Source organism: Ictalurus furcatus, chromosome 9, assembly GCF_023375685.1.
Source record: "Ictalurus furcatus strain D&B chromosome 9, Billie_1.0, whole genome shotgun sequence".
In the NCBI taxonomy this organism is placed as follows: domain Eukaryota; kingdom Metazoa; phylum Chordata; class Actinopteri; order Siluriformes; family Ictaluridae; genus Ictalurus; species Ictalurus furcatus.
Genome location: NC_071263.1, coordinates 26,204,471 through 26,230,473, shown reverse-complemented (window position 1 = coordinate 26,230,473; position 26,003 = coordinate 26,204,471). Strand labels below are relative to the sequence as shown.

At 45.2% G+C, this 26,003-nt stretch overlaps 1 protein-coding gene across 5 annotated transcripts in view; it reads right to left on the bottom strand.

Annotated features, from left to right (window-relative positions):
• ehbp1 (EH domain binding protein 1) overlaps positions 1-26,003 on the bottom strand; it is a 163,483-nt gene that overhangs the window by 117,009 nt on the left and 20,471 nt on the right. For 3 of the 5 annotated variants that reach the window (XM_053632663.1, XM_053632664.1, XM_053632666.1), the window contains exons 3-5: positions 25,633-25,690; positions 17,094-17,189; positions 15,546-15,599 (exon numbers count right to left, since the gene is read on the bottom strand). In XM_053632663.1, the coding sequence (XP_053488638.1) occupies positions 15,546-15,599; positions 17,094-17,189; positions 25,633-25,690 (208 nt within the window). Of the gene's footprint in view, positions 1-4,895; positions 6,543-11,290; positions 11,315-15,545; positions 15,600-17,093; positions 17,190-25,632; positions 25,691-26,003 lie in introns of those variants that run through there. The other 2 variants (XM_053632667.1, XM_053632665.1) reach the window with 2 other exon arrangements.

Below are 26,003 nucleotides of genomic sequence, written 5' to 3'. Positions count from 1 at the left end.
AGGGGTCTGACCTCCTCCTTTTGTCTCATCAGTTCATTAATTAGAGACACACCAGAAAGGAAACAAACAGCTCCCTCCTTCCTCACACCTCATCACACTATCCACTCAATCAAAAACAACACACACACACACACACACACACACACCCCATATTCGGCTCACTACGGCAGGCCAAAAAAAACAAGAGACGTATTGACGATTCGTACCGAAAGACAATCGGAGAACGAAGAGAAACATCGCGTCGTCTATAAGGACCGTCGTTGTGTTGATCCCTACACAAAAGCGACTCCTGTCCACGTGACTGAGAAACACTGTGCTCAGAACAGCTGGATTCGATTACTGAGGGGGGAAAAAAAAAAACAACAACTAAAAACTAAAAAGGTGTTATCTTTTAGTAATAAATCCAACCGGTCAGGGTTGATTACGAGGGTCGTGACTATGTTTCGTGTCTGCTCCATATGCACACAGGTGCTTCATTATGATCCGTCTACTACGTCTCTCTAACGTTTAGGAGATCCCCTGCAACCGCCAAGACCGTGAGTCAGAGATGTGTGACTACGTAGCAGAGCCCCAATGGTGGCTCAGGACTCACTAATAACACTAATCGTCGTCATCGTTGTTGTTGTGTGTGTGTATTATCCAGCAACACACAGAGATGACATCATCCATCCACCTTGCATAACACTTACCATACACAGGGTCCGCGAGGAGCCTGGAGTCTATCCCAGGGAACTCGGGGAACACACCCTGGACGGGGTGCCCATCGCACACACACGCCAATTCACACCCTACGGACAATCTGGAAACACCTACAGCGCATGTCTTTGGACTGGGGAGGAAACCAGAGTACCAAGAGGAAACCCGTGAAGCACAGGGAGAATACGCAAGCTCCGCGCACAAAAGGGCGGAGGCGGGATCCGAACGCACAAACGTGCTAACCGCTACGCCAGCGTCCCCCGTCCCCACCCCCTTCCTCATATCATGTGGAACACACTTAAAACGTTACGCTAATGTTCACGGATGCTATTTGTTTATTATTATTCATTTTTCACTTTAAAGTGATTTTTCCTCTCCGAGTGGCTAACCCGATATCGGTCCGTTACACACCCCTGGTGTGATCGCTCTCAATGTCAGACCAAAAGAACCAGCCGGACGCCATCCAAACCCAGATTTAACCCCGCACATCTGATGAATAAAAGTCTTTTCATAAGAGAAGGTACCGGTTCTTTTCCCCTGAGGCCTCGTTTTAAACCATCCCTACGCACGAGACAATTTAAGGTGGTTTAAGGACAATTTAAGGTGGCTCCCCCCTTTCTGACCCGATGCTTCGCTTTACATAACTTCACGTGACCCCTACACAAGCGCTGCTGGTGTGTGTGTCTCTCGCTGGATTCACGTCACTCGCGGCTCCACCGGTCGTCGAATCGTGAACGCGTGGAATACGGGCGGAGATGTATACGGGTCTGACACGACGACGTACTGAATATCACAGCTCCTGCGCTGGTCTGTATTTAACGGAGATAAAGAACTGCTGAACCCAAAGTGTAAAATGTGTTTTGGGGCCTTTAAAGTGCTTTCCATCTCATTTCTCACTGTCCTCACTGCCTCATCGCATCACACTCCTCTCACTCACACACACACACACACACACACACACTCTCTCTTATCAGTGAGGTCAGAGCGCAGTGTCCAGTCGTCTCCTTCTCATCACACGGCTGACCAGAAAAATAAATTACAGCCTCCCGAAAAACTCCTACCGCTGCAGTACTGCCGAGCGCGCACACACACTCACATGAGACACAGATATATTGGATTAACAGACGAGTTCATTCCATTTTTAGAGGTGCTACCTCATCATTTTCCACCTCATTCCACACACACACACACACCCCTGAATGCCCTTACATAGACGGCAGCGATTACATCTTTAGCACTAACCGACCTAATCTACAAGCAGAGGCCCATCAAACATATAAAATAAACAGTTATCAGTAATTTGCTGATAGTGTGTGTGTGTGTGTGTGTGTGTGTGAGAGAGAGAGAGAGAGAGACCCCACTGCACACATTACCAAGACTCCTATTTATTGGGAAAAAGTGCATACTGGGTAAAACAGACTATTCCAGTGCTGAGGTTTCTTATTCGTCCTCGAGCTTATTTCTGAGCTGGTGGCGTAAATCCCCCTCGCTAACTTCAGCCTCAGAGTAAACACCACACACGCAGCAAGAAAGAGTCGACTGTACCAACTCAAAACAATCAGTTTAAAGTGTTTACTTAAAGTGGAACAAGAATTTTAAAAAAACAAAAAAAACACGAGTGTATTCGTTCGGCTCGTTCGCATTATTCAAGGGTAATTAATTCTTTAATAATAAAGAATAAAATAAATAAATAAATAAATAAATAAACAAACAGCATCTCGTACACAACAGCCACATCTGGAATACACACGCGCAGAGATTCTCATTCTTTATAAAACAAATTACAGTGATTTACTGACACAAAAACTACCGAGATGTTTTTCCCCTCCTCACTGATTTCTATTATTTCACCAAGCTGTGTGTAAACGTCCGCGTAAAATCATACCAAAACTATTTCCGCCAGACTGACGGAACTTTCAGACATTTTCTTCTCACGGCTCAATTTCGGATCGGATCGGGTCGGGTCACGGCTGTCGCGCACGTGCGTCAGACAGACCGAGTGTTAGACCGCACACTGCTCACACCTGTGGAGATGTTCCACATAACTCAGTAACAGAAACACGCAGATCAGTTACTAAAATAACATCGCATTCGTCCTGAGCGCCAGACAACGATCACGGTTCTCAGACTACTACGCTGGAATCTAGATCGGACAAAAGCGCACCGTATGGACGTATAAGTGAAGAATACAACACCACGTGCTGTGATAGGAAAATAATCAGTGACAGAGTGACCACACAACTAGAAGAGTAATCCCCAAAGTGTCTTATTACTCTCACTGTTCTTTTTTATCCGTTTATAGCTACATTTAATGTTGTGGAAAGTCCATGAAGTTTGTCTACGATAATAAAAGACGTTAGTTATGAATCGGTACAAGTACAGTTACATTAGAATGAATAACGAGTCTTTATGGGTCACATGTGTATATTACAGCACAGAGAAGTTCTTTATTCATTCGCATATCCCTGAATGTAAGGAGGCCGTGATACGGCGCCCCCTGGAGCAGAGAGGGTTAAGGGTCTTGCTCAAGGGCCCAACAGTGGCAGCTTGGCAGTGCTGGGGCTTGAACCCCCGACCTTCTGATCAGTAACCCAGAGCCCGGCAGTGCTGGGACTTGAACCCCCGACCTTCCGATCGGTAACCCAGAGCCCGGCAGTGCGGGGACTTGAACCCCCGACCTTCCGATCGGTAACCCAGAGCCCGGCAGTGCGGGGACTTGAACCCCCGACCTTCTGATCAGTAACCCAGAGCCCGGCAGTGCTGGGACTTGAACCCCCGACCTTCCGATCGGTAACCCAGAGCCCGGCAGTGCGGGGACTTGAACCCCCGACCTTCCGATCGGTAACCCAGAGCCCGGCAGTGCGGGGACTTGAACCCCCGACCTTCTGATCAGTAACCCAGAGCCCGGCAGTGCTGGGACTTGAACCCCCGACCTTCCGATCAGTAACCCAGAGCCTGGCAGTGCGGGGACTTGAACCCCCGACCTTCCGATCAGTAACCCAGAGCCTGGCAGTGCTGGGACTCGAACCCCCGACCTTCTGATCAGTAACATTATGAAGTGAACTCAGGGTACACGATGTGATGAGACATAACCTTAATTGAGAAATTTAGAGAACTGGAGTGAGAAAGTAAAAGAAAGTTCAGGTGTGTGCGTGTGTGTGTGTGTGTGTGTGTGTGTGTGTGCGTGCGTGTGCGTGTGTGCATGGTCAGATGTACTCTACTGCAGCACTGATGCCATGTGATATTAAGCCACAGCTGACCTTTCTGAACCCCTGACAGTCCAGGCACAACAAAAACAGCAAGACGACTTACTGCTGGAGAAAGGCAAATACAACACACGGGGATTAGTGTGTGTGTGTGTGTGTGTGTGTGTGTGTGTCCTGCGAAACACTGGCATGCTAAAATCCGACTCCTTTCAGTAGCATCGACCGAGACGTTCCGAAAGCACGCAGAAGTGTCAGGAAGCAGACGTACACACACACACACACACACACACACACACACACACACGATAGTAAACTGACCCAGTGCAAACACTGAGGTGTGGGGGATGATCCTACTACACAGTAAGTTTTCTGCCACGAGAAAGTCGAAGGACAGAATGACTTGCAAGAAGTTTTATTCATGTCTCAAAGTTTCACAAAGACACCATCCCACATGAGCAGCAATCAAATCCATGCCTGTGTGTGTGTGTGTGTGTGTGTGTCTCACTCTCATACACACCGTCCCATAAGAGTGCTGCACGCATGTGTCCAGGTCTCGCTGGGAGAGCAACAGGGTTTAAGAAGGTTCTAGAACGGCGCCAGAAAAGCGGATTAACGAGCGCTCCCAGGTGACGCAGAGACACGCATGGGCCTGCGTTCATGTTTATTTCAGCTCCAGCGTCACACTGGGCAAAGTCAAAACAAAAGATCCTTTCTGTTTACTCGGCGTGTGTGTGCGGGTCAACTGCCAGCGAGAGCGGTCAAAGCTGGAGGATCCTGGGACAGACACGAGGAGAACGGATAAAGGACAAGGACAAGCCCACACACACACACACACACACGTCGCTTTCAACACTGAGAATATCATCATCCATTCAAAACACTTCCTGCCTCATTCAGGATGGAGAATTACTGAGAATAACACGAACAATAAAGCTGATAATCGTATTATTCTTTCATAGCAGTGCTTTTCCCCACCCATGGACTGGTCTTAACCTCGTAACACAGCTCTCTCTCTCCGTTTCTCCATCTCTCTCTCTCTCTCCGTTTCTCCATGTCTCTCTCTCTCTCTCCGTTTCTCCATCTCTCTCCGTTTCTCCACCTCTCTCTCTCTCTGTTTCCCCATCTCTCTCCATTTCTCCTTCTATCTCTTTCTCCCCGTTTCTCCATCTCTCTCCATTTCTCCTTCTATCTCTTTCTCCCCGTTTCTCCATCTCTCTCCGTTTCTCCATGTCTCTCTCTCTCTCTCCGTTTCTCCATCTCTCTCCGTTTCTCCACCTCTCTCTCTCTCCGTTTCCCCATCTCTCTCCATTTCTCCTTCTATCTCTTTCTCCCCGTTTCTCCATCTCTCTCCATTTCTCCATCTCTTTCTCCCCGTTTCTCCATCTCTCTCCATTTCTCCATCTCTCTCTCTCCGTTTCCCCATCTCTCTCCATTTCTCCTTCTATCTCTTTCTCCCCGTTTCTCCATCTCTCTCCATTTCTCCATCTCTCTCTCTCCGTTTCCCCATCTCTCTCCATTTCTCCATCTCTCTCTCTCCGTTTCCCCATCTCTCTCCATTTCTCCTTCTATCTCTTTCTCCCCGTTTCTCCATCTCTCTCCATTTCTCCTTCTATCTCTTTCTCCCCGTTTCTCCATCTCTCTCCATTTCTCCATCTCTTTCTCCCCGTTTCTCCATCTCTCTCCATTTCTCCATCTCTCTCTCTGCGTTTTTCCATCTCTCTCCATTTCTCCATCTATCTCTTTCTCCCCGTTTCTCCATCTATCTCCATTTCTCCATCTCTCTCTCTGCGTTTCTCCATCTCTCTCCATTTCTCCATCTATCTCTTTCTCCCCGTTTCTCCATCTATCTCCATTTCTCCATCTCTCTCTCTGCGTTTCTCCATCTCTCTCCATTTCTCCATCTATCTCTTTCTCCCCGTTTCTCCATCTCTCTCCATTTCTCCATCTCTTTCTCCCCGTTTCTCCATCTCTCTCTCTGCGTTTCTCCATCTCTCTCCATTTCTCCATCTATCTCTTTCTCCCCGTTTCTCCATCTATCTCCATTTCTCCATCTCTCTCTCTGCGTTTCTCCATCTCTCTCCATTTCTCCATCTATCTCTTTCTCCCCGTTTCTCCATCTATCTCCATTTCTCCATCTCTCTCTCTGCGTTTCTCCATCTCTCTCCATTTCTCCATCTATCTCTTTCTCCCCGTTTCTCCATCTATCTCCATTTCTCCATCTCTCTCTCTCTCTCCGCGTTTCTCCATCTCTCTCCGCGTTTCTCCATCTCTCTCCGTTTCTCCATCTCTCTCCGTTTCTCCATCTCTCTCCGTTTCTCCACCTCTCTCTCTCTCCGTTTCCCCATCTCTCTCCATTTCTCCTTCTATCTCTTTCTCCCCGTTTCTCCATCTCTTTCTCCCCGTTTCTCCATCTCTTTCTCCCCGTTTCTCCATCTCTCCCCGTTTCTCCATCTCTCTCTCTGCGTTTTTCCATCTCTCTCCATTTCTCCATCTATCTCTTTCTCCCCGTTTCTCCATCTATCTCCATTTCTCCATCTCTCTCTCTCTCCGCGTTTCTCCATCTCTCTCCGCGTTTCTCCATCTCTCTCCGTTTCTCCATCTCTCTCCGTTTCTCCATCTCTCTCCGTTTCTCCTTCCCTCTCTCTCTCTAGGTTTCTCCATCTCTCTCCATTTCTCCTACCCTCTCTCTCTCTCTCCGTTTCTCCATCTCTCTACATTTCTCCTTCGCTCTCTCTCTCTCTCTCCGTTTCTCCATCTCTCTACATTTCTCCTTCGCTCTCTCTCTCTCTCTCCGTTTCTCCATCTCTCTCCATTTCTCCTTCCCTCTCTCTCTCTCCGTTTCTCCATCTCTCTCCATTTCTCCTACCCTCTCTCTCTCTCTCCGTTTCTCCATCTCTCTACATTTCTCCCTCTCTCTCTCTCTCTCTCCGTTTCTCCATCTCTCTCCATTTCTCCTTCTCTCTCTGTTTCTCCATCTCTCTCCGCGTTTCTCCATCTCTCTCCGCGTTTCTCCATCTCTCTCCGTTTCCCCATCGCTCTCGCTCTCTCCGTTTCTCCATCTCTCTCCATTTCTCCATCGCTCTCGCTCTCCCCGTTGCTCCATCTCTCTCCGTTTCTCTTTCTCTCCGCGTTTCTCCATCTCTCTCTCTCCGTTTCTCCATCGCTCTCGCTCTCTCCGTTTCTCCATCTCTCTCCGTTTCTCCATCGCTCTCGCTCTCCCCGTTGCTCCATCTCTCGCTCTCCCCGTTGCTCCATCTCTCTCCGTTTCTCTTTCTCTCCGCGTTTCTCCATCTCTCTCTCTCTCCGTTTCTCCATCTCTCTCCGTTTCTCCATCGCTCTCGCTCTCTCCGTTTCTCCATCTCTCGCTCTCCCCGTTGCTCCATCTCTCTCCATTTCTCCATCTCTCCCCCCGTTTCTCCATCTCTCTCCATTTCTCCATCTATCTCTTTCTCCCCGTTTCTCCATCTCTCTCCATTTCTCCATCTCTCTCTCTGCGTTTCTCCATCTCTCTCCGCGTTTCTCCATCTCTCTCCGTTTCTCCATCGCTCTCGCTCTCTCCGTTTCTCCATCTCTCGCTCTCCCCGTTGCTCCATCTCTTGCTCTCCCCGTTGCTCCATCTCTCTCCGTTTCTCTCTTTCTCTCTCCGTTTCTCTCTCTCTCTCCGCGTTTCTCCATCTCTCTCTCTCCCCGTTTCTCCATCTCTCTCCGTTTCTCCATCGCTCTCGCTCTCTCCGTTTCTCCATCGCTCTCGCTCTCTCCGTTTCTCCATCGCTCTCGCTCTCTCCGTTTCTCCATCGCTCTCGCTCTCCCCGTTGCTCCATCTCTCTCCATTTCTCCATCTCTCCCCGTTTCTCCATCTCTCTCCATTTCTCCATCTATCTCTTTCTCCCCGTTTCTCCATCTCTCTCCATTTCTCCATCTCTCTCTCTCTCTCTCCGCGTTTCTCCATCTCTCTCCGCGTTTCTCCATCGCTCTCGCTCTTTCCGTTTCTCCATCTCTCGCTCTCCCCGTTGCTCCATCTCTCTCCGTTTCTCTCTTTCTCTCCCCGTTTCTCTCTCTCCCCGTTTCTCCATCGCTCTCCGTTTCTCCATCGCTCTCCGTTTCTCCATCGCTCTCCGTTTCTCCATCGCTCTCTCCGTTTCTCCATCGCTCTCCGTTTCTCCATCGCTCTCTCCGTTTCTCCATCGCTCTCTCCGTTTCTCCATCGCTCTCTCCGTTTCTCCATCGCTCTCGCTCTCTCCGTTTCTCCATCTCTGTCCGTTTCTCTCTCTCTCTCCGCGTTTCTCCATCTCTCTCCGTTTCTCCATCTCTCTCCGTTTCTCCATCTCTCGCTCTCGCCGTTTCTCCATCTCTCGCCGTTTCTCCATCTCTCTCCGTTTCTCCATCTCTCGCTCTCGCCGTTTCTCCATCTCTCTCCGTTTCTCCATCTCTCGCTCTCGCCGTTTCTCCATCTCTCGCTCTCGCCGTTTCTCCATCTCTCGCTCTCGCCGTTTCTCCATCTCTCGCTCTCGCCGTTTCTCCATCTCTCGCTCTCGCCGTTTCTCCATCTCTCGCTCTCGCCGTTTCTCCATCTCTAGCTCTCGCCGTTTCTCCATCTCGCTCTCGCCGTTTCTCTCTCCATTTCTCCATCTCTCTGCCTCGTCATTTCTCCATCTCGCTCGTCATTTCTCCATCTTGCTCTCGTCATTTCTCCATCTCGCTCTCCCTCCGCCTCACCGTTTCTCCCTCCGTCTCTCCCTCCGCCTCACCGTTTCTCCCTCCGTCTCTCCCTCCACCTCGCCGTTTCTCTCTCCGTCTCTCCCTCCGCCTCGCCGCTTCTCCCTCTTCTCATTGTCTTTACAGCAGATCTGCTTTTCAGAGTTGGAAGTGAGAGAGATGAAGTTTCACATTCAGCTAGAAACGCCGAGCTGTTAGTCAACGTGATTTTATGGTAAATTTGCAGAAAGAAAAAAAAGAAAGCAGAGACAGACAGTTTGTCCAGCTGCCCGGACAGAGTGATGATTTAAATGCACTTCTGACGGATTAATTGAATGAACACTAATGAATACGTCAGTGTCCGGAGCGCAGACGTTTTCTGACTGACTTTTGGAGCGGAGTCTGTTCACTAATATAGTTCTGGCTATGACAGACGTTAGACATTGCACTCATCATATACGTTCTGCGGTCTGGGAAAACCCTTCACCCCGTCACCACCATTATTATTATTATTATTATTATTATTATTATACTTCACTGAGTGAATAATAAGTTCCACACACCAGCAGCTCCAGAAAGAAAAGTGGAAATGAGCTAAAACATTGACCGGATCATTGAATCAGTGAGTTGAACTTGAGAATCGAATCGGTTCTACGAATCTTTCAGACTGGTTTTATGAGCCGGATTCTCCGATTCACTGAAATGAACTGACTCAATCAAATGATTCACTCATGAATCGGACATCATTACAACACTTCTCTCATAAGCTCACTTGGGCAATCAAAACAGATTCGTGAGATCGCATTAAATTTCGACCGATTCCTCACAGAAAGCTGTTGCAAGGCTTCGGAAAGCTTGAATACACACACACACACACACAACACCGGACTAGTTTTATTGTCGCTCGGTGCTTTTCGAAGCTCAACACTCCATTACGACTGCTCGACCGCGTGGAAAAACACACACTCTCGGAAATATTGTGTTCCGACGTCCAAGGATAAACATCGGGGCGAGTAACCGATAAAGTTTCTATCTGATGTTAATTATAACGGCTTCGTACGGGCGAGCTTCAGAATCACAGCACAGAACGGCGAACGTAAATCTCAAATTTTTATTTTTATTTTTTTTTTGGAAAAACCAGGTGACTAGCCGTCTTCCCCGTCCTGTTTTCTTTCCTCTTTTGGTATCCGATTTCGTCTGCTCCATCTCTTGCCATGTACCTGACGCATGTATCGACTCAACAGTGAAGTGCCACGTTTCTGAATAATAATAACAATCCACGAACATCTTAAGGACACACACACACACACACGGCACAGAGGGTGTTCGTTATAGCGTGCTCCTTAATACATTATCATGCAAAGAGGCCATAAGAATACCAAAAATATCATACAGGAAAGTATGGGAATCTGCTGGACCCCCTATCAAACCAGGGCCTTTAGAATCGTCCTAACACCCCCCCGGTCCCGTCCCGTCCCACCCTGGGTTTCGGCGCCCCTGATTTAAGGTCACGATATACGGACATTACGACAAATGAGTGGAAAAAACTTAATGAATATTCAAATGTATTATAATTTCATAAAAGGTTTCTCAATGAACTACAACCTGATTCAGTTGTACGTACTATATTTTCGAATATCGTCAACGGAGTACATTTTCAATTATTAATAAAATTACTAAATTGTAGCAGTCCTTTCTGGGATTCAGTTCATTCTGGGATTTACCTTTATTTTTTTTCCCAGTTTCCAGAAGCTGGAAGACACACACACACACACACACACACACACACACACACACACACACACACACACACACACGACAAACTGCCAAACCCATTCCCTGACTGTCCTCTAGTGGCCACAGACAGTAGTGTACTCTGGCGCTTCAGTGCTGTGTCAGTAACAGAAGAAATCACACTGTCCTGTGATGGTTTAGCATCTGCAGGATTAAATAAATAAATAAAAAGCTGATCTTGTTTAAAGAGAAGTAAACGGGAACTCGGAGCTGTGCGTCTGTTTACATGTCAGGACCTTTCATAGTGTGTGAGAATATAGGAGGATCTCAGTTGTCCATCAGATCTAGAGGGCGGGTAACGTATGATAACGATGATTATACAGAACACACATCGAGTAATGGAAATTAAATTATTTCAAAAGCACGATTTGAGGATGTTGAATTTTACTCACAGCTTGTCTGAAGTGTAAGAATTGTTCGTCTCCAATTTTTTTTTTTTTTTAGTGATATTCATAAATTTTCCATAAATAAATAAATAAACTTAAAATAAATGTTTGTTTTTTTTAAAAACACAAAAACAAGTGTCAAACTAGACACTGACTTTTTCCCCCTAGCATTTCCTCCACTTCCTAAATGAGGGAATGTCAAAGACACACACACACACAAACACACACACACACACACACACACACACACACACACAAAGCGCACAAAGAGAGTAATCTGGTGCCAAATAGGCCTGCCCAAGGAGCTTTGATGTCAGTCTCACTTGGCGCGCTCCCCTTCACCTCTCTTCCTTTTTTCTTTCTCCTTTTCTCTCTCCTCCCTTCTCTCTCTCTCTCTCAGCATGCAAGGACACACAGCATGTGTGTGTGTGTGTGTGACGAAGAGAGATGTTTGGCATGTCTTTGATCACTCCGTTATTAGTGAGGTATGCACAGACAAGAGGAATTAAGAACCCTTTCTTCCTCTTCTTTTCACTCTCACTTCATTATTTCCCCTCCATTTTCTGTCCTTCACGTTCTCCTGAAGCCACAGGACTTTTCCCCTGAAGCGCCGAGAGAAAGAAAGAAAGAAAGAAAGAAAGAAAGAAAAAAGGACATTATTAGGGGAATAGAGAGGGTTTGTGACGATACTAAACGGTGGTGGTGTCTCGATACGTATTTCGACACAGCAAAGATAAGCATTGCCCGAACGCGTCTTAGGTTTCCGTTTTCGACTGATAAGAACGACCGACGTTATAAAAGGACAATAATTGAAACCTGACATGGATCCGCGGGCCAGGCAGATCCACGCTCGGGGCTCTGGATTTCATATTCTGCTGTTAGAAAGTCACACAGCTCTCTACAGATCAGAAGGAAGAACACTAGCCACCAGCTTCACAACTTACCGGGAAGCCAAGATGCTCTGAAACACCAGAAAGCTTTTGGGGGAATCTTCCATCGCCTGCTTGATGCTGATACATTGTAGTATTGTGGTATACTGGTACATTGCTATACTGGAACATTGATACACTGGTACATTGGTACATCGCCTGCTTGATGCTGAAGGAACTAGTACACTGGTACATTGGTACACTGGTACACTAGTACATTGCCTGCTTGATGCTGAAGGAACTACTACACTGGTACACTGGTACACTAGTACATCGCTACACTAGTACATCACCTGCTTGATGCTGAAGGAACTAGTACACTGGTACATTGGTACACTGGTACATCGCTACACTAGTACATCGCCTGCTTGATGCTGAAGGAACTAGTACACTGGTACATTGGTACACTGGTACATTGGTACACTAGTTCATCGACTGCTTGATGCTGAAGGAACTAGTACACTGGTACATTGGTACACTGGTACATCGCTACACTAGTACATCGCCTGCTTGATGCTGAAGGAACTAGTACACTGGTACATTGGTACACTGGTACATTGGTACACTAGTACATCGCCTGCTTGATGCTGAAGGAACTAGTACACTGGTACATTGGTACACTGGTACATCGCCTGCTCGATGCTGAAGGAACTAGTACACTGGTACATTGGTACACTGGTACATTGGTACACTGGTACATCGCCTGCTCGATGCTGAAGGAACTAGTACACTGGTACATTGGTACACTGGTACATTGGTACACTGGTACATCGCCTGCTCGATGCTGAAGGAACTAGTACACTGGTACATTGGTACACTGGTACATTGGTACACTGGTACATCGCCTGCTTGATGCTGAAGGAACTAGTACGCTGGTACATTGGTACACTAGTACATCGCCTGCTTGATGCTGAAGGAGCCAGTACACTGGTACACTAGTACACTGGTATACTGGTACACTTGCACATTAGCACACTTGCACATTGGCTTGCGAAAACAGTGTGCTTAGGATAAGCATGTTTTTTGTTTTTTACCCTCTACAGCCCCTTCTGATTGCAGATAAACAGGAAGTGACTTTTCCAGAGGAGGGAGAGTTTCATAGCAGCATTATTTCATGACAGAGAGCTTTATTACAGATGTACTGTCTGATATGGAGACGCATTTAATCAAGAGTCTCATGTCAATCCCTATCATTACACCCCTGAGCACATTATATACACAAATCATGCACAACTTCCCCCTTATGACCTGATTAAAATAAACTTTTATCCATTTATTACTGCACAGCTTTTTCTAAACTGAATAACTGCTTGACGCGACACTTCACAAAAATAAACAAAACAACAAAAACACCACCAATACAAACACGCCACCACTTCTGCATGCATTAATAAATGCAGCTTCAAATGAAAACATTACATACTAAAGCCTATCTCCATGGTACTGGGTCTGCATGGCCTGCATACTGGAATCTGATTGGCTTTTATATGTTGTGATGTAATAACACTTGCCGGGGGTTTTTTTTTTTTTCAGTCTTGCCAGCTCCCTGTTTCTCGAAAAGAAAAAAGAAAAAATTATCTATTAAAGTTAAATCGACTTGTTTTATTAACCAAGCGCACAAAAAGAAAAGAAATCCACCAACAAATGCCTTTCTCCAGCAAGACGCCACAACTTCACTTATTCGTCCAGGAAAAATAAAACAGCACTTAATGTCAAACCTGGAAGCAGACAGAGAGAGAGAGAGAGAGAGAGAGAGAGAGAGAGAGAGAGAGAGAGAGAGAGAGAGAGTGTGTGTGTTTCAGCTTTAGAGGGAATTTGCGTCAATCAAGGCACAGAGTGTGTAAGACAGTGAGTGTGTGTACTCTGGCATTACAGTTAGTCCCTGTATGTGTGTTTGCGCATATTAACTACGCTTCTGTGCATGAATACATGTTTGTTTTGTGTGAGAGCATATGTGTATGTGTTTGAGGTGCGACCAGAAATGTGTGTGTGTGTGTGTGTGTGTGTGTGTGTGTGTGTGTGTGTGTGTGTGTCTCTCACTCACTCACTCTCTCTCTGCTGGGCAGACAGATGGACTCAAGACTGGACTGGTGCCGATTGTTTGGTACTCATCCAGAAAGAGAGAGAGTAAGAGAAAAACAGACAGACAGAGAGAGAGAGAGAGAAAGAAAGAGACAGAGAGAGAGCAAAAGAAAGACAGACAAACAGAGAGCGAAAGACAGACAGACAGATACTGAGAGAGTAAAAGGAACAGAGAGAGCACGAGAGAAAGAAAGACAGGCAGAGACCAAGAGACAGACAGACAGCCAGCGAGAGCAAGCAAGAAAGAGAGACAGACTGACAGAGAGAGAGAATGAGAGACGAGCAGAGACGGACCGAGTGAGTGAGAGAGAGAGAGAGAGAGAGAGAGAGAGAGTGAGCGACAGACAGAGACCGAGACACAGACAGAGTGAGTGACAGAGAGACAGACAGACAGATAGAGAGAGAGAGAGAGAAAGAAAGACAGACAAACAAAGAGCAAAAGATAGACAGACAGATAATGAGAGAGTAAAAGAAACAGAGAGAGCACGAGAGAAAGGAAGACAGGCAGACAGAGAGAGACAGACACAGAGAGAGAGCACGAGAGAGAGAAAGACAGACAGAGACCAAGAGACAGACAGACAGCCAGTGAGAGCAAGCAAGAAAGAGAGACAGACTGACAGAGAGAGAGAGAGAGAGAGAGAGAGAGAGAGAGAGAGAGAATGAGAGACAAGCAGAGACGGACAGAGTGAGCGAGAGAGAGAGAGACAGACAGAGACAGAGACACAGACAGAGTGAGCGAGAGAGAGACAGACAGACAGATAGAGAGAGACAGAGACCGAGAGACAGACCGAGTGAGCAAGAGACAGGCAGAGAGAGAGACAGAGAGAGAGAGAGACAGAGAAGAGAGAGAGACAGACAGACAGACAATACCAAAAGAGATCCTCCATTTCACCTGCTTTAAAAAATATCTATATATTTCACTTCATTACAGAAGTCTAACGCAGTCACTGAGAACGAACGTATAGAACACTAATCTGAGACATGACTGAAGTGTGTCATTTCCCACGGGTAATTCTAACATGTTTATGTGTCAGTAAAACAGGCAGATAACACTGCACCAATACACAAATTATAAACAACAACACATTCAGTGAAAGTCAAAGCAACAGCAGGGGGAAAAAATGACAACTGGTCCCATCTCTTACAAAATACAAACTAAGCACATAAACATCTACTACATGTATTCACACATTATGTAAATTTCATGAAGCTTCTTAACTTATCACTAAACGTGAATCAGAAGAGCTTCTTCACGTATTAAATTCCAGGCATGTTATTATCTCCTGCTCCTTTCATTTCTCCAGACTGAACAGTGTGCAATGACTCAGTTCAGCCACAAGGTGGAGACAGTCACAAAGCACGGGTGCAAACTGATGAAAGGTGTAAAGTGAGGTTTTAAGATCCAACCTGTAGCTTCTAAACTTTTACTTCCATCTGCTCAAATAATAGCTATCATCACTGAAGCCCTGAATTAAATTAAATTAAATAAGGTACTCTGATTAAATAAGGTACTCGGAGTAAATAAGGTACTCCATTTCTAACCCATCTGAATGAACTTTTCCCCTGACTTTGGGCAGACAGTGCTTTCCTCAGAGTGAGATCCTCTGCCCTGTCACATTTCACATTACCTTTAGAAAAACAGACAGGTAGACAGACACCTGTTCTACCGTTTAACCCAAACTGGAGCGGCGTCCGTATATTTAAATGTACCAACGCCAGAGGAAAGTGTTTCCACCATACAGGTACAGAGCACTTACATTCTCGATAACGAAGGTCCAGTCTTTATCTTCAAACTCCTCCGCATGAGGGTCCTGCAGGAGACGCGACCAGAAATCAGAGACAATAAAACCCCCAAACAACCCAAAACACACAGCGCTACTCTTTTCCTTCCAGACCAATCGTTTCCTTTACGACATACTTGTGAAATTAGACACAAATTCAAACGATGGAAAATCTGTATACAGATCTTTGTGCTGGAACCATTAAGGTGATTTTTATGCACAGAATACACAAGCAGAGCAAGATAAATGATCAGATTATGAAATAAAAAGGGATATAAACGTTAGATTAGATCGGTTATCGACAAAAATCCACTCCGATAGATTTACTCGGTTGTGCGAAAATGACAAATTTTGTTGTGTTATTTGTAGTGTTTTTTTTTTTTTAATTATTATTCATTGTGGCAAATTACCAGATGATTCCCTAATATTTTCCTCAACATTGAGTGACTCCATCATTTTTTCCCACTACTAGATCTGCCATTAATTCGAATAAATTCACTTAACTTGTCTGAGGTATGTTTCACCAAGCCAGAATGTTCAATTATTAAACAAAAAATTGTTTCGTGCCGCATCTGTGTATAAAAATAATATGAAAAATAATCCAGGTGAACTCTCTGTGTGGCGATCCCATCAATTTAGCCAGGGCTTGTACATTAACCTTGAGTGCAGAATTTAGAAAAATTCCGGTCAAACTGTTCCTTTAAACCAGTGGTTCTCAACCAGGGGGGCGAGGAGAGATCGGAAGGGGGGTGGGAATTGTTTAAGAAGAAAACCAGTGTCATCATTTGGGTACTCGGTGCGTTTTATTGCTTTTCAAATAGAATGTGTATAAATGAAAAACCCCGCGTTCCCTCTCCCTCTGTATTTTCTTCTTGCTGGGGAGAGGCGGAGCTTATCCTGCCTTTTATCTAGCCGTCAGTGCAGACCAGTGTTGCCAACTTAGCGACTTTTCAGACTCCTTTAGCGACTTTTTTGAAAAAAATGAATGAAAAAAAAAGCACCTAATGACTTTTTGGACAAACCTTAGCGACTTTCCAAATGTCCCCAGTACTGTCCTCAAGCGCGAGGTCTCTCTTTCCCGCTGCACTCTCACCTCTCTCCGCGTCCGCTCTGTTCAGTGAGGGGCCGAGAGCCGGGGATTTAACGATGTCGTGGATAACGAGACGCGCCCTTCGTCCCAATTTACATCATTCACACGCGAACGTTTTTAGAACGCAAGACGAACGGAATGCGACGTGTTTTACATGTAAAATGGCCCGCGTTATTACAGCCTAGTTCTCGTGCTCAGAAACATTGGATGGGTGGATGGAATAGATAATCATTGTACCTGGTCTTCTCCAAAATTTGGGGGGGGGGGGGGGGGGGGCGTGCCACATGATAGGGGAGGCATGGAGGGGCTTTATTTACAAAAGCTTGAGAACCTCTGCTTTAAACAAAATAATCTAAACCAAGTCGATCAATTTGACTAAATCAACATTGTGTGTGTGTGTGTGTGTGTGTGTGTGTGTGTGTGTGTGTACGTACCTTAAACAGGGTGACCGTGATCTCCACGTTCTCAGGAACGGGCCACACCACCACTCCTCTGTACGGGTTTTTGATTCCCGGTTGCCAGCTATGAGACTGAAAGACGGAGAAGAAGGAGAGGAACACAGAGACACACGGGGTCATGCGTCACTCAGGCACTTCATTCCATTATTTCAACAGACAGCAAAACCACGAATATCCTATTCTACTTTCTGTAAAATGCGAGTTTTATTTCTGTAAGATCGCTATTCATGACCTAATCAGCTGCTTTATCTGACGGAGGATCTCAGGAACACTTGCTGTAGTTTTCCATAGGGCGTTTCCACATACGCAGGATTTCGTCCATCTGAACCGAACCCTAGCGCAAGTTCGTTCGGTTTAAAGATTTGGGCACGGACCGGAATGATAAGCGGAGTGAGATCGCCTCAGCACGGGTCTAATGGTTCGAACGCTAGTGAGATTGGATTGCGGCGAGAAAGCGTTTTGGGCTGCTGGTGACATTTTTCCGCAGACGTGAGCTGCTAGAAGTGTCGAGGAAAATGTGAGTCGCGCTTGAAAAAGGGACTAAAATCTAGTCTGAGACTAGTCTAACAAAAACAAATGAGCTGTTCGGGAAAATATACTTTCATTAAAAGAAAACGAAAACAGCTTTCAGAATGAACACTGCACTGCAAAAAAAAAAAAAAAAAGGCATCTTAGCAAAGGGAAATATCTTGGATGTAGTCAGGTTTTTGTATCATCTCCTATTACAAGATTACAACAAACCAAAGACGACTAAATCCTAGTTCTACACATTTTCACTCATTTCAAGCTTGAAATAGTCTCTCTACTCACACATCATTTTGCTCATTTTAAGCATTTAGGTATTGGAGAGAGAAGGAGAAGAAAAAGGAGGAGGAGAAGAAGGAGGAGGAGAAGAAGTAGAAGAAGGAGAAAGAGTAGGAGAAAAAGAAAAAGGAGGAGAAGAAGGAGGAGGAAAAGAAGGAGAAGGAGGAGAAGAAGAAGAAGGAGGAGGAGGAGGAGAAGAAGAAGGAGAAGAAGAAGAAGAAGGAGGAGGAGGAGAAGGAGGAGGAGAAGAAGAAGGAGGAGAAGAAGAAGGAGAAAGAGTAGGAGGAGAAAGAGTAGGAGGAGAAAAAGGAAAAGGAGGAGAAGAAGGAGAAGAAGAGGAGGAGAAAAAGGAGAAGGAGAAGGAGGAGAAGAAGAAGGAGAAAGAGTAGGAGGAGAAGAAGAAGGAGAAGAAGAGGAGGAGAAAAAGGAGAAGAAGAAGAAGGAGGAGGAGGAGGAGAAGAAGGAGGAGAAGGAGAAGAAGAAGTAGAAGAGAAGGCGGAGAAGAAGGAAAAAGAGTAAGAGGAGAAAGAAGGAGGAGAAAAAGGAAAAGGAGGAGAAGAAGAAGAAGAATAAGGAGGAGAAGAAGAAGAAGGAAGAGAAGAAGGAGAAAGAGGAGGAGAAGAAGGAGTAGAAGAGGAGAAGAAGAAGAAGTAGAAGAGAAGGAGGAGAAGAAGGAGAAGAAGGAGGAGGAGAAAAGGAGGAGAAGAAGGAGGAGGAGAAGAAGGAGGAGAAGAGAAGGAGAAGAAGGAAAAGGAGGAGAAAAAGGAAAAGGAGAAGAAGGTGAAGAAGAGGAGGAGAAGGAGAAGAAGGAGAAGAAGAAAAAAGAGGAGAAGAAGAAGGAGGAGAAGAAGAAGGAGGAGAAGAAGAAAAAAGAGGAGAAGAAGAAGGAGGAGAAGAAGAAGGAGAAGAAGAAAAAAGAGGAGAAGAAGAAGGAGGAGAAGAAGAAGGAGGAGAAGAAGAAGAAGAAGAAAGAGGAGAAGAAGAAGGAGGAGAAGGAGAAGAAGGAGAAGAAGAAAAAAGAGGAGAAGAAGAAGGAGGAGAAGAAGAAGGAGGAGAAGAAGAAAAAAGAGGAGAAGAAGAAGAAGGAGAAGAAGAAAAAAGAGGAGAAGAAGAAGGAGGAGAAGAAGAAGAAGAAGAAAGAGGAGAAGAAGAAGGAGGAGAAGGAGGAGAAGAAGAAGGAGGAGAAGGAGGAGAAGAAGAAGAAGAAGAAAGAGGAGAAGAAGAAGGAGGAGAAGAAGGAGAAGAAGAAGAAGAAGAAAGAGGAGAAGAAGAAGGAGGAGAAGGAGAAGGAGGAGAAGAAGAAGTAGGAGAAGTAGAAGGAGAAGAAGGAGAAGGGGAAGGAGGAGAAGGAGGAGGATGAGGAGAAGAAGAAGGAGGAGAAGGAGGAGGAGAAGAAGGAGGAGAAGGAGAAGAAGAAGTAGAAGAGAAGGCGGAGAAGAAGGAAAAAGAGTAAGAGGAGAAAGAGAAGGAGGAGAAAAAGGAAAAGGAGGAGAAGAAGAAGAAGAATAAGGAGGAGAAGAAGAAGAAGGAAGAGAAGAAGGAGAAAGAGGAGGAGAAGAAGGAGTAGAAGAGGAGAAGAAGGAGAAGAAGAAGAAGTAGAAGAGAAGGAGGAGAAGAAGGAGAAGAAGGAGGAGGAGAAAAGGAGGAGAAGAAGGAGGAGGAGAAGAAGGAGGAGAAGAGAAGGAGAAGAAGGAAAAGGAGAAGGAGAAAAAGGAAAAGGAGGAGAAAAAGGAAAAGGAGAAGAAGGTGAAGAAGAGGAGGAGAAGGAGAAGAAGGAGAAGAAAAAAGAGGAGAAGAAGAAGGAGGAGAAGAAGAAGGAGGAGAAGAAGAAAAAAGAGGAGAAGAAGAAGGAGGAGAAGGAGGAGAAGAAGAAGAAGAAGAAAGAGGAGAAGAAGAAGGAGGAGAAGGAGGAGAAGAAGAAGAAGAAGAAAGAGGAGAAGAAGAAGGAGGAGAAGGAGGAGAAGAAGAAGAAGAAGAAAGAGGAGAAGAAGAAGGAGGAGAAGAAGGAGGAGAAGAAGAAGAAGAAGAAAGAGGAGAAGAAGAAGGAGGAGAAGGAGAAGGAGGAGAAGAAGAAGAAGAAAGAGGAGAAGAAGGAGGAGGAGAAGGAGAAGGAGGAGAAGAAGAAGTAGGAGAAGTAGAAGGAGGAGAAGAAGAAGAAGTAGGAGAAGTAGAAGGAGAAGAAGGAGAAGGGGAAGGAGGAGAAGGAGGAGGATGAGGAGAAGAAGAAGGAGGAGAAGAAGAAGGAGAAGAAGAAGAAGAAGTAGGAGAAGTAGAAGGAGAAGTAGAAGGAGAAGAAGGAGAAGGGGAAGGAGGAGAAGGAGGAGGATGAGGAGAAGAAGAAGGAGGAGAAGAAGAAGGAGAAGAAGAAGAAGAAGTAGGAGAAGTAGAAGGAGAAGTAGAAGGAGAAGAAGGAGAAGGGGAAGGAGGAGAAGGAGGAGGATGAGGAGAAGAAGAAGGAGGAGAAGAAGAAGGAGAAGAAGAAGAAGAAGGAGGAGAAGAAGAAGGAGGAGAAGAAGTAGGAGAAGTAGAAGGAGGAGAAGAAGAAGGAGAAGAAGAAGGAGAAGAAGAAGAAGCAGCTACCACTGCTGGGCCTCGAGCGAGGTCCTTACCCCTCAGCCGCTCTGCTGTGTAAATGAGAGAGTGTAAGTCGCTCTGGATAAGGGCGTCTGCCATATGCCGTGAATGTAAACGTCATTTTCCCGCTCCACTTGCCGTTTGTCGCTCCTGTACTGCTTGATCACGGGTTTGTTGTCTGAAGGCGGGATTTTTATTTTGGCTTTCTCTGATTATTTCTGAAAGGGTTTTTTTGGCAGTCGTGTCCGCCGGTTCATTGAGGATGAGCAGAAGATTATGTTTATGTAACTGTATCTTCGTAGCTGGTCTGTCTTGATGCTCTGTCTTCAGGGATTCCAGTGCTCATAGGCAGGATTTGGAGTCAGCGTGCACCATGCGTTTCTGTTCCGTTCTATTCTCTGCATGTTCCAGAGCAAGGAGCAGGGCACAGGATTCAGCTCAGTGTGAAACTCCGGTCTGGGATGCGGATGCTGTAGTGGTGGCGGTCGGTTACTGCTGCTGCAGTCAGAAAATCCAACCTCATTGCGTCTCCGCGATGATCTGACGATGATCCTGAAACGCGGCGGATCTGAAAATGCCGTGACGAGATAACTACCGTACCTGCCCGGGCAGCTGGGCGGAAATCGAGTCTTCACCCACCGTGCGCATGAATAAAACCAACAGTTGCGCACCGCTGTAACACGCTGCTTCACGGACCATTTACCCTGCTGCCTGTCTCGACACGGATTCCCGGGAAGTGGAACCGAACACCACACACACACACACACACACACACACACACACACACACACACACACAGTCGCAACTCCTCGATGACGCGCCACATCGATATGCAGACTTGAAAACAAGTGTGTCTGTAATGAAGCTGAGATTTGGGCTCCAGATAACACCAGACCAAGTGTGTACAATATTTCTTGCCCGAACACATCCGATTCAACTCGACACCGTGCTGAACGAGTGCGAGCGGCACGGCACTGCAGGAAACACTGTACTGTGAGCTGAGATAAAGCATCGGTGCCAAGCCTAATGGGCATTGTTATGCACGGATAATGAGAAAACTGTTGTTGCATTGCAAGACTTCATCCTGTAGTGGTGGTTTTAAAGCTCCTGGACTTATATATATTATATATTTAGCAATAAAACTACAAATAAATTATAAATAAAAAGTCTGCTTTTCCGCCTGATCAGAACTGTGTGGGCGTGTCAGATCAAACTGACTGACAGAACTGTCCCCATAGCAACGCAATCAACTCGTGAGCATTGCTAGTGCTGGGAAAGCGTGGGAAATTTTTCATCCTTTTTCAGCGTTCAACATTTCCCTTTTCCGTCACATCTCACACCTGCTGCGTTAAAACAGACTACAATGAGCCTTACTTCGTGCTCACTGAACTCCCTGCTACGTACGAGAGAGCACGGCTGCGTCCCAAACCGCGTACTTACCTACTATATGGTAGGATAAAGACATGTATCTCAGCTACTATATAGGCGGCAAGTACGCGGTTTGGGACGCAGCCCACGGCTTCAATCGGTCGTCTATTTGTACGTACAGCACGACAAATAATTAACCGCACTCGAAGCTTTCGCAAAATTAAAAGTAAAAACACCCAAAACTGTATACGGTTCCATAACGGAGACCAACTGCATGTCGATACGTGAAATTCTGGAGGGGACGTCGGACGGCGTGGCGCGGTGACGTAATGACGTGTGCCGTTAATCCATCTCTGTTCTATAACACGTAAAACGGGAACATGAAAGGAATATTCTAAAAGCGACTCATGTAAACACCTTAATCAGAGTACTGTCTTATTCAGAATAAGGTCAGTAATCAGATTACTGCTGTCCGTGTAAACGTAGTCAGTGGGTGGCGTATTAAACGTTTAGGGTCGTGAGACTTGCCGGTGAAGGCTGAACTACTCACTATTAATCGATGACACTAAAACAGGGTGCATAAAATGGTTAAAAATTCTAACGAGCCGCGTTTCTGCTCACGCTCGGACGCAGAGGGTTTGAGGAAAGCAGATGGATAATTATGGTACTTTCGCAGCACTGACATCACCTCTAACTAATCAAACTGACGTCAATTTCCAAATCTACATCGTCAGGGCCACGTGATCCTCGATCGTGAACGTGAGCGAGTGCAGAAGAATCCGTTTATAGTTTAGAATCCGACTGTAATTCGGACGGCGTTTTTTTTTTTTTTTTTTAAATGCCGCTGCGTCCACATCGCTTAAATACGCAACACTTAATTACCTCCATGTCCTGCAGGCAATCATTCGGGAACGTCGTTCACTGGTTCGGGGTTTTAATGACCGACAGATGTGCGTGATGACTAGTGTAGTTCTTCAGAAATATAACATGCAGAATTTTAGTCAGCTTATCAGCTCGTCCCGCCCCCGGAATTTCTCCCTAATTTACATGAAGGCCAACACGTGCTTCCTTAAAGAACCGCGTCGTTTTGAACGGCGTAGCACACTCGAAGAAGAGCGCTCTCTGTCCTCTTCCACATACGGTGCTGTGCAAAAGTCTTCGGCACATGCATTGAAATGCCGAAGCGCAAAGACGCCTTCAAAAATAATGAAATTCAACGTTTCTCCTTTCTAAAAAAAAAAAAATAAATACTTGCTGTGATGACCCTTTGCTTTATATTAAAAATATTTATTTATTTATTTATTTTTAAAGTAGTCTCGGCTAGAATTAATGCGGTTTTATAAGGAAATGAGCTGTAAGTGTTACTGAGCGTCTTGCAGAACCAGCCACGGTTCTTCTGCAGACTTCGACTCTCGCACTCGCTGCTTATTTTTGCAGCAAAATCCGGCAGCCTTCGCTGTTCTTTTGTCTCTTGTGTAACGTGTCTCTTATGAAACATGCTGCTTTCTTTACTGACATACAAACATTTTTCTGTTACATTTCATTTTGTGCTGAAAAATATTCATCGCATACCCCGGCATGTCAGGAAGTTGGGGTCGGAGCGCAGGGTCGGCCATGATACGGCGCCCCCTGGAGCAGAGAGCGTTAAGGGCCTTGCTCAAGGGCCCAACAGTGGCAGCTTGGCAGTGCTGGGACTTGAACTCCTGACCTTCTGATCAGTAACCCATGACCTTAACTGTTTAGGAATCTAAAATGTTTTTGTACTGACTCAATAATGCAGAAGTCATCAAATAAAACCTCCAACCAAGTTTGTACTAAAAATAAACAAACAGGGTGCCGAAGACTTTTGCACAGTACTGTACATGAAGCCAGTGATTGGCTAGTGTCTCGGTGATTGGCAGGAGCCACGCCTCCCACCAGATCCCGGCCAGTTGCGCTCTCCCGGACTCCCGGCCACAGATGGCTGCGGTATCGTCGGTATTCAGACTCATGATCTCTGGACAACAGAGCAAACGCTTTTCTGTTGCACCGCTCCAGAGTCCCATATCAGCTTAATACTGCTCCTGCTTAAACTCGGGGAAATAAGTGCGTGTGTGTTTTACGGTACGTTCTGCTTTTCCGTCGGTTAAGTCGACTGAATTGTTCAACCGTCCAAAGACTCCTCTATCTTCACGTAAGCTCATAAAAAAAAAGAGTGGAATTCCCTTACTGGGAGAATGGAGAGAGAGAGACAGAGAGACAGAGAGAGAGAGAGAGAGACAGAGAGAGTATAATAAATGATACCAGACATCACAGTTGGTTAAAGCTGAAATGCAGTGAAATAAGGAATATGGCTGAAATTAGGGCCTGGGCAATATGACGAAAATATCTCATCAGCATACATGAAGAAATTTCTAACACCACAGTCGTGTGGATTAAAAACTAAACTATCAAAAGTAACTTTATTGACAAATCCGTAATACATTTCTTTTTATATTAAAATACCATGTTTAATGTACTACTACTATGACCAAACATGTCCGAAAAATTAATAAATGAATAAATAAATTGTATGAACTCTAATAATATTTCATAAAATGACACATTAAAGTTTTACCATCGAATCAACTGCATCACTTCAGAGTTACTGTATCTGCTCGTTTTAATCGAAAAACGACACGCTAACATTTCCGTCAAGACAATGGATTACTTTTAGAGATGCACCGATTTTATATCCTGTCGATCAAAAGAGGGCGGGAAAACACATGGATTTCGTGGAATGATGATAAAACTGCAGTGTGTAATCTCTGTAATGATCAAATCTTACACCGGACGTGAGCAGCGGTGAAGCGGGAGTTTCGGCGTCGGCGTCAAACGATTTTGAACCCCCGCACTACTCGAGCTGAATTAGAGCGCCAGTCCGCCGCTGAAAGATTTCAATGAAGGTGAGTTGACAAAAAAATTATATAATGCACGGAAAAAAATATTTGTAGAGTAGTATATTTCATATCCAGTGAATGTTAATATATAAAAAAGTTGATATTATATACGACCAGTCTGATGTTCAGTCATGAAGTAGAAATGCTCGTGTTTGTGGAGAGTGAACGTGAGACTAACAGGTGTTTTTTTTTTTTTTTTAGAATTCAGTCGATGTTCATATGAATGAATAACATTCAATAAGTTAATAATCTTACGTTAATCTTCAGAATTGAGTTCATGTGTTCATGTTAATTACAGTAATGTGTTAATGTTGATGAGACCGGTTACTGTCAAACAACTTGTTGAAATGGAGAGAATCAAGTTTTTATAGAATTCTTTTAAATGAATTATTATTCATTTAAAAGAAGGAATAAAAGGCCGAACTTAATCGGTATCGGTTATCGTTATCGGCCGATATCTCACTCTGAATAATCGCTTATCGGTATCGGCGACGAAATTTAGTATCGGCGCATCTCTAATCACTTTAATTAGAATTTTTGAAAAGGTATAAACTTTTGGAGTACGATATTGTGTTGTACTATTGTGACACAATTTAATCACAGTATAGACATTATATCATCATCATATTTGGCCAGCCCTAGCTGAAATACACTCAAACAAACCTTCACGCCTCATCGGACAATTTCTAAACGAAAGAATTACTCGATTTGATTTATTTTTAAAGCTTTACAGAAATCCATAACAGAGGTGAAACCAGACTCCAAAGGGAACCCGTCATCTTCTGGGATGATGAGATTATACGTGAATACAAACCAGAAGTTAAGATGGGCACTACACGGGTTCTACACACCTTGGAGGATTTCCGTCGACTCCTGCGAGTCCACACCACCACCAGTTTGTCTGGTTGCCTGAAAGAAAAAGAAAAAAAAAAAAAACAAAGGAAGAAGTCAGAAGCCGAAAATAAAAAAACGTAATAACGCTTATAGGCTTTAGACTTCGAGTTTTATTTCATTCTCCACCTGATGGGGAAATGAGCAAAACATTACCGTAAAGACGGCATCGTTATAACGCCGTGCAACACCGTAACCCCATCGAGGGGGCTGGAGCAGGGGGGGCTAGGGGGTAGTTACCTGATTCGGTCACTTCACGACATTCCAGCACATTTTGTGCCATTTCGAAATAACTCGGACGCATACACGTGTGTATTCACTCCCATAGAAA